General features: G+C 61.7%; 1 protein-coding gene across 2 annotated transcripts; it reads left to right on the top strand.

Moving 5' to 3' along the window:
- The first annotated feature begins 3,479 nt into the window (after positions 1 to 3,479).
- On the top strand, positions 3,480 to 6,245 carry LCN12 (lipocalin 12). Of its 2 annotated transcripts, none has more exons than XM_011957271.1 (6): positions 3,480 to 3,598; positions 4,047 to 4,183; positions 4,593 to 4,672; positions 4,741 to 4,857; positions 5,047 to 5,148; positions 6,121 to 6,245. In XM_011957271.1, exons 1-6 carry the CDS (start codon positions 3,485 to 3,487, stop codon positions 6,147 to 6,149), a joined length of 579 nt encoding a protein of 192 aa, XP_011812661.1. In that variant the 5' UTR covers positions 3,480 to 3,484; the 3' UTR covers positions 6,150 to 6,245. The 2 variants fall into 2 exon arrangements, 1 of the variants encoding a protein (XP_011812661.1); XR_001003485.1 differs by lacking the exon at positions 3,480 to 3,598 and adding an exon at positions 5,475 to 5,577 and having other exon boundaries at positions 4,006 to 4,183; positions 4,817 to 4,857.
- Positions 6,246 to 7,956: the final 1,711 nt, after the last annotated feature.

The raw sequence follows: 7,956 nt of genomic DNA, 5'->3' as shown, positions 1-7,956 counted from the left end.
CTCCGAGGGTAACGCCATTCTGCTGCCTCAGCCTCCCGAGTAGCTGGGACCACAGGCGCCGCCACCATGCCCGGCTAATATTTTATACTTTTAGTAGAGATGGGGTTTCACCGTGTTAGCCAGGATGGTCTCCATCTCCTGACCTCATGATCCACCCGCCTTGGCCTCCCAAAGTGCTGGAATTATAGGCATGAGCCACTGCACCTGGCCAAAAAAAAAACTATGCAAACTGGCTGGGCACAGTGGCTCACACCTTTAATCTCAGCACTTTGAGAGGCTGAGGCAGGAGGATTGCTTGAGGCCAGGAGTTCAAGATCTGACTGGGCAATATAGTGAGACCTCATCTCTATTTTTTAAAAAAGCTTTTTAATCTGTAGAAACTAACATTTAATTGTTAGCAGTCTTGCCCAAGACCTGCAGGGTCAGTAGTCCAGGACTATCCTGGGTGTCCCTCGCCTTGCCTGGACGTGAAAGGCGTGGATGTGGGGCCCTGGGCGCCCCTGGTCCCACAGGCAGGGCCGACAGTCGGGTGCCATGCCCGTCCTCCTGCCCACGCAGGTGCTCAGAGGAACAGGTAGCCAGGACTCCTCCATGTGGGGACGAGGCACCCTCTTCCCTTCCCTGCCACGCGCCAACCATCCCTGCCTCCGCACCCCCATCCCCAAGGGGCCTCCCAGCGCCCAGGACCATGTCTGGGAAAAGGTCTTTGCCTGGGGAGTGGGAAGAGAGAGGGGAGGGTGGGCAGAGGATAGGCCGGGAGTTTTCCGGGAACGGAGGAACCCGCAGTGGAGGGGATGTCTGTCCTTGTTGCTGTAGGGGGAGGCAGAGATGAAGGCGATGGGTTGAGGGGGGTGCCAGGGAGGGAAGCAGAGAGAAGAGAGGACCTGATGGGAGGGCTCGGTGGGAGAGGCCCCAGGGACCGGTCCCCACGGTGGGCTGGGGGTCCAGGGTGCTGAGTGGAAGCAGCGGTTTCCCTCCCGCCTCTCAAGGACGCCCTGCAGCAGGTGCGACTGCTCCTCCCCGTGGCACGCAAGCTCCCGGGCACCGCCTCCCGCCTCGGCCTCCCAAAGCGCTGGGCTCACTGGCGTGTGCCGCCGCGCCCGGCCCTCCCCACCCAGGCGGTGTGGAAGGCCGAGGAGAGAGCCAGGACTCCCCCGGGCGCCCGGCAGGTTCCCGAAGGCCCGCGTCCGTCAGGGCCCGTTCCGGCGCCGCCGGCCCAGCCAGGCAAAGGCACCTGCAGGACCCTGATTGGGCGGCGGAGGTCACGTGCCCGCCCTCCACCAATCACGTTAGACGGGAGGAGCAGCACCCGTGACTGCCCCGCGCTGGCCGGGGGAGGCGTCCCGAACCCATTGTCCTGGTCTGGAGGCTCCTGCTGGGGACGTGGGGGGCACCGAGGTTAACGGCAGCAGCCAGTGACTACCTGGAGGCACACACAGACCCCCAGGGTGGCAGGAGTGGGTCTGGGAGAGGGGGCATGGGGCCTGAGGCGCTTCTTGGAGCGCAGGGACGCCCCTCTGTGTCGAGGACTGGGCCCATCCGACCTCTGCTGCTCAGTCTCCGTGGGGCTCGGGCTGGCCAGGAAGGCCCAGTTTTCCTCCCGTAGGGCCCTGCATGGGCGGGGTCAGTGGTGGGGACTGTGATCCCAGATCTCCCCAGTGCCCTGCGATAAGACGGCTCCGGGAGGGGTGCCTGCTGAGCTGAGAGCAGGACCCTGGGGTGACTGACAGCTGCTCCTAGGCTGGCTTGGGCCAGGGGGATGGTGGAGAGTCCAAGGCTCCTCTGGGGAGCTCAGGGGAATGAACAGATGATTTCCAACTTTTCTTTTCCTGGGCCAGCCTCCTGAAATGCTGGCATTGTGCTGGGAAGACAAGGCACGGCAGGCTGCCCGTCTATGTGGGCAGTGAGGCCTGGGACGGAGCCCAGCCCTGGAGTCCTGAAGTCCTGGGGGCTGGGTTCTTTGAGTGGCCAGGCTAGGGCTGCCACCCAGGGCAGGCTGTCGAGGCCCAGGACACCTCCTGGGATGAGCCCAAGTCCCTTGTAAGCAGGGCTGGGTGAGGGGAAGAGGTGGCCAGGACAGGGAATCTGGAGTGGGAGGGGGTGGCCAGGACAGGGAATCTGGGGTGGGAGGGGGCGGCCAGGACAGGGACCTGGGGGGAGGAGGTGGCCTGGGCAGGGGCTCACAGACCAGGCACTCCATGAGTAGGAGGCCCTTGGCTCACCCTTGGTGACCCCGTAACATGGAGCCCAGCACCCAGAGGCTTCAGCTACCTGTGTGGATGCCAGGAGAGGTCAGGAAGGGGACTCCACTCCCTAGCCCCGTCGTCCAAGGAGTGCCAGGGCAGCTAGAAGCCCCAAACCTGTCAATGCCCTCTCTGCCAGCCCTCTTTTTACATTTTATGTTTATATTTTTAGAGATGAGATCTCACTCTGTTGCCCAGGCTGGAGTCCGGTGGCACGTCATAGCTCACTGCAGGCTTAACCTCCTGGGCTCAAGCAGTCCTCCCACCTCAGCCTCTCAAGCAGCTGGGAGCACAGGTGTGCACCACCACCCCGCGCTAATTTTAAAATTTTTTTGTAGAGATGGAGTCTCGCTGTGTTGTGCAGGGTGATGTCAAACTCCTGGGCTCCAGCAATCCTCCCGCCTTAGCCTCCCAAAGTGCTGGGATTATAGGCATGAGCCACTGCGCCTGGCCTACCAACCCTTTCTTTCAGGCAGGGCCAGCAGGGGGTGCCCACTCCCGTTAGTGGGGCTTCCCAGCCCTGCCTCTCCCTCTGGGCAGAGACTGTCTTTGAAATGCCCCCAGCCGTCCTCACCAGGGTGCCTGGGTGCTCTGCAGGCCCCAGCCTCCCTACTTGCCTGCTCAGGGCACCTCCACCCCGACCTCATGGCCACAGGGCCCCTCCCTGGTCCTGTTCTTGCTCCAGGGCCACGGCCCACGCTGTGGTTCAGGCATGTGCAGAGCCGGGCGGGGTGGGGCGGGGGGGTGGCTGGCAGGCCCAGGCCCTGCGGGGGGAATGCCCAGGTTTGGCTACAGCTAGGCCCTGTCCCTTATGGCTGCGGCAGGTCATGCTCTCTGCCTGAGATGAAACATTCTGTGACAGGATGGAAGGCTGGGGAAGGCTGCGTGGGGCCTCTGAACCCCCAGCATGGAGCACTCGCAAGGGGGCTGAAGGGGTGCAGGGCCTCAGGAATGAGAAGATGAGGTGGAAGGTGGACCTGGGGGCCCCTCCTACCCCACCTGGCTGGAACCCAAGAGACTGTAGGTGGGTGGGTGGTACCTGAGGAGAGCCCGCCCCACACAGCCCACCCCAAGCCTGCCCTGGGCACCACCTCTCCTGCCAGTCCTGAGGAGGGAGGCAGAGGGGCACACCCCCTTGGGAGGGGCACCTGCTGGGTACGTGCATGAAGAGGGGGGTCTATGGGTCACCTGCCCATGGCCACTTCCTTCTCGCTATGCCCGTCGGCCCAACAGCTGCCAGGATGAGGCTGCCATGTGGCTTGTGGCTGTGGCTTTCCTTGCTGAAAGTCCTGCAGGGCCAGACCCCAAGCCCCCCGCCGCTCCCGCCCCCAATGCAGAGCTTCCAAGGAAACCAGGTACAGGGGTTTTGAGGGAAGGAGAAGCAGCCGGCTGGGTCTGAGTGCAGGGAGAGACTGGTGGCTGAGCAGGCCTGGGGATGCTGCCCAGAGAGGACCAGCCCTGCTTCCAGGAGGGCGCGGGCGGGCCCCCGACCTCCAGCAGAGGAGGGCCCAGCGCAGACCTTCCTGGCACCAATTCCCTACCGTCACCCACGCCCATCGCTCCCTCTGTGTGTGAGGGGAAACTGAGGCTTACGAAGGCTGCACAGCCACTGGCCAGGGTCACCATGTCCCTGCCAGACCCAGGGTAGGCTCCGGTTCTTGCCAGTGTCCCTGGCACCGGCCCAGCCGGGAGCACTGCTCTGTGAGGGGTCCAGAAGCTGCCAGAGAGGGCAGGAGGGGGCTCCTGACCCTGCCCACCGCCACCCCTGCCTCCCACCGCCCCTGCCCAACGCCACCCCTGCAGTTCCAGGGGGAATGGTTTGTCCTGGGCCTGGCGGGCAACAGCTTCAGGCCGGAGCACAGGGCGCTGCTGAACCCTTTCACCGCAACTTTCGAGCTGAGTGACAATGGCCGCTTTGAGGTGTGGAATGCCATGACTCGGTAAGTGGCTCCCTGATGTTCCAAGCAGGTGAGGAGGATCCTGGGCCTGGGTCTCAGTCACCAGTGGCTCAGGTGCGCCATGGGCCCTGTCCCAGCATGGGCAGCTTCATGACTCTGGCTGCTAATGACCAAACCCAGCTGGGAAGTCTACAAAAAAGCATGGGCACTGGGTGCGCTGGCTCACACCTGTAATCCCAGCACTTTGGGAGGCAGAGGCAGAAGGATCACTTAACTCAGGAGTTTGAGACCAGCCTGAGCAACATAGTTGGACAGCATCTCCACTCATGAGGCTTGGCCACTCCCGCCATGGGTCCCTCTGAATGAGCAGCTGAAATCTCCCGGGGGGCCCACCTTGGCATGGAACTGCCAGCTTCTGGAGTCTTCCGCCTCCACCCGTCCCCTCCCACAGAGGCCAACACTGTGACACGTGGTCTTATGTGCTGATACCGGCAGCCCAGCCTGGGCAGTTCATGGTGGACCACGGTGTGGGTAAGCCGGTCACAGGAGGGAGGGACGGGGCGCTGGCCCACAGGGACATGACGTCTGTGCTCCCTCAGAGCCTGGGGCAGACAGAGAGGAGACCCGGGTGGTAGACAGCGACTACACCCAGTTCGCCCTGATGCTGTCCCGGAGACACACGAGCAACCTGGCGGTCCTTAGGATCAGCCTGCTGGGTGAGCCCCCTACCCCACCCTGGGCCCGTGTGTGGCCCTGGAGGCACCTCCTTCTGGGCTTCGGGTCAGACCCTGCCTCCCCACCCCGCCTGGAGTGACTTGGGGGCACAGATAGTTCAATCTCCCACCTACCCGGCCCCCAACCCCCTGCCAAGCGCCCAGACCCACACTGGGCTCCCTGGGCTGCAGGCAGGAGCTGGTTGCTGCCTCCCGGGACACTGGACCAGTTTATCTGCCTGAGCAGAGCTCAGGGCCTCTCGGATGACAACATTGTCTTCCCAGATGTGACCGGTAATGTGGCTCACCTACGGGCATGCTGGGCATTAGGCATGGGGCACGCAGGAGTGAGTTTGGTTGACCCTAGAGGGGCTGGACTCAGTGTCTGCCCAGGGAGCTCAGTCCCAGCCTGCACTCAGGGGTCTCAAGGCTCCTGGGTCCCTGCCCTCAACCCACGCTCTGAGCCACCTCCTCCCCCACCCGGGTCCCCTGTCCCGGGCCACCTCCTCATGTCCCGGGTCCCCTGTCCCGGGCCATCTTTTCATGCCCCGGGTCCCCTGTCCTGGGCCACCTCCTCCCTTCACCCATCCCTGCTCACAAGGAGCTTGGACTCATCCCAGGAGGTGCCCTGGACCTCAGCAGCCTGCCCTGGGTGGCAGCCCCAGCCTGGCCACTCAGAGAGCCCCGGCCCCCAAGGCCTGACTCTTCTTGTGGGAGGGTGAGGTCAGCCTGATCCCCTCCTCTTCCTGGAGGGATGCCCACCATGCCCTTCTGATTCCTGCCTCTGGTCCTTTACATGTGCAGAACCACAGGCACACATACGCATAAGCAAACATGTACACACTGGCACATGCCTCCACGTGTGAACCCCTACTTACGCACATGCCACTCACACTTGCACACATGCTGCCTACCCATGCACAGACACACGTGTTGGTCTGCACACACCTGTATGTACCTGCACACTCGCTATGCCAGGCCTCTTGGGTCTGCAGTGAGTCTGGGCATGGGGACAGACAGGGCCAGGTGAGGGGCTTCCTGAGGACCTGGGACTGTTGGCAGGGCAGCCACTGTGGGTCACATCTTCTGCCCCTTCTCAGCCTCCCTCACCACCCCCTTCCCCTAGACCCGATACCGGTCCCCTTTCTCCCTCCTGCTCCTCACCCGAAGCTACTTGCCCCTCCTTTGTGCCCTCCCTTGCTTCCTCCTGGGCTCTGTCTCCTGCTCCCCCTTTGTCCTCCGTCCCGACTCCATCTCCCCCACCAGGCTGGTCACCCCAGGCCAGCGTCTGTTGAAGGATGAAGTAGCTCCTGCCCGGCCCGGACCTGCCTCACAGCTGCTGAGCTCTGCCCTCCTCCACTCTCAAACCTGAATAAATGCACCATGACCAGTCCCAGAGTGTGACCACTGTGACCTTGGGGTGGGCAAGGAGACAGGAGCAAGGAGACCACTGACCTTGTAGGGCTGCAACAGCTCCTCTGGGCACACTACAGCCCCCCCCCAGCTGGCTCTCTCTGGCCAGTGTGCGTGAGTGTGTCAGTGAGGGCGTGCACACGTGTGTTCACGCATGAGTCTTTGCCCATGGTTGCAGGTTGTATAAGGTCGTTTCCAGGCTAAGGCCCCTCCATCCCTGTCCCTTGGGCCCTCGGCTATGGGAGTTCGTAGGCGCTTCTCCACCTCCACCCTGGTCAGCGCTCGGGGCTGCCGTGTCAGATGCAGCCGGGCTGGGGCTTGCCCCGGGAACGCTCAGACCCCGAGCTGTCCCAGGCAGCAGCCACTCTGTCAGGGAAGCTGGCCTGGAGCTACCAGGGCCCCAGAACAGGAGGAGGGCCTGGTGCAGATGTCCCAGCCTGGGAGAGGGGATGCAGCGACAAGCAGCCTCAGGCTGAAGCCTGCTGGGCACAGAGACACAAAGGGTTTGAAGCCTCAACCCAGACGCCTGCTCCCAGCCTCAGCCCCCCAACCCTGACTGTACACCCTACAAGATGGCTACATTCGGACCCCCACCCCCACCGGCCAGCCAGAGCAACCCACTTCTCAGCCCTCTGATGTCTGTGTCCATCTCGGCCCCCACTGTCCTCCGGGCAGGGAGAGCAGGACACTGCCCAGGGCAGCCATGGACCCTAGTGGTCTCTGGCCTTGCTAGAGAGCAAAGAGCATCCAGAGACCCTCAACTTGGAGCCTAACCTTCACCCACCAGGAGCACCCGCTGCCCAGGAGCATGGCCCTGCTTAGAATCCTTCTATCGTCATGTGCGCCGCCTGCTGGGCAAGCTGTACAGGATCCAAGCAGATTCTGGAATGGGTGGATGGATGGCTGGATGATGGATGGATGGATGGATGGATGGTTAGATGATGGGTAGATGGATAGATGGATGGATGGATGGATGGATGGATGATGGGTGGGTGGATGGAAGGGTAGATTAGTGGATAAATGGATGGATGATGGGTGGGTGGATGGAAGGGTAGATTAGTGGATAAATGGATGGATGGAGGGGTGGGTGGATGATGGATGGTTGGATGATGGGTAGATGGATGGATGGATGGTTGGATGGTGCATAGATGGATGGATGGATGGTTGAATATTGGGTGGGTGGATGGATGGATGGTTGAATGGTGGGAAGGTAGGTGGATGGATGGATGTTTAGATGATGGGTAGTAGATGGATGGATGGTTGGATGATGGGTGGGTGGATGGATGGGTAGATTAGTGGATAAATGGATGGATGGAGGGGTGGGTGGATAAATGGATGGATGGAGGGGTGGGTGGATAAATGGATGGATGGAGGGGTGGGTGGATGGATGGGTTGATAGTTGCGTGATGGATAGGTGGATAGAAGGGTAGATGGATGGATGGATGGTTGGATAATGGGTGGATGGATGGATGGATGGTTGGATGATGGGTAGGTGGGTGGGTGGATGGATGGGTAGATTAGTGGATAAATGGATGGAGGGGTGGATGGATGGATAGTTGGATGGATGATGCTTTTTTGCTCTTTTTTTCTTGTGCCCTGGATGAGGAGGCTGAGGTTAAAAGCAGCAAGTTTGGTTGTGTCTGAATTGGGAGACATTCTATACTGTCTGGTCATGAGGACACAAGCCTG

Source organism: Colobus angolensis, unplaced genomic scaffold (genome assembly GCF_000951035.1).
Source record: "Colobus angolensis palliatus isolate OR3802 unplaced genomic scaffold, Cang.pa_1.0 Scaffold44, whole genome shotgun sequence".
NCBI classification, from domain to species: Eukaryota; Metazoa; Chordata; class Mammalia; order Primates; family Cercopithecidae; genus Colobus; species Colobus angolensis.
Note: the sequence above shows the minus strand (reverse complement) of the source record. Positions and strands in the feature narration are given on the sequence as shown.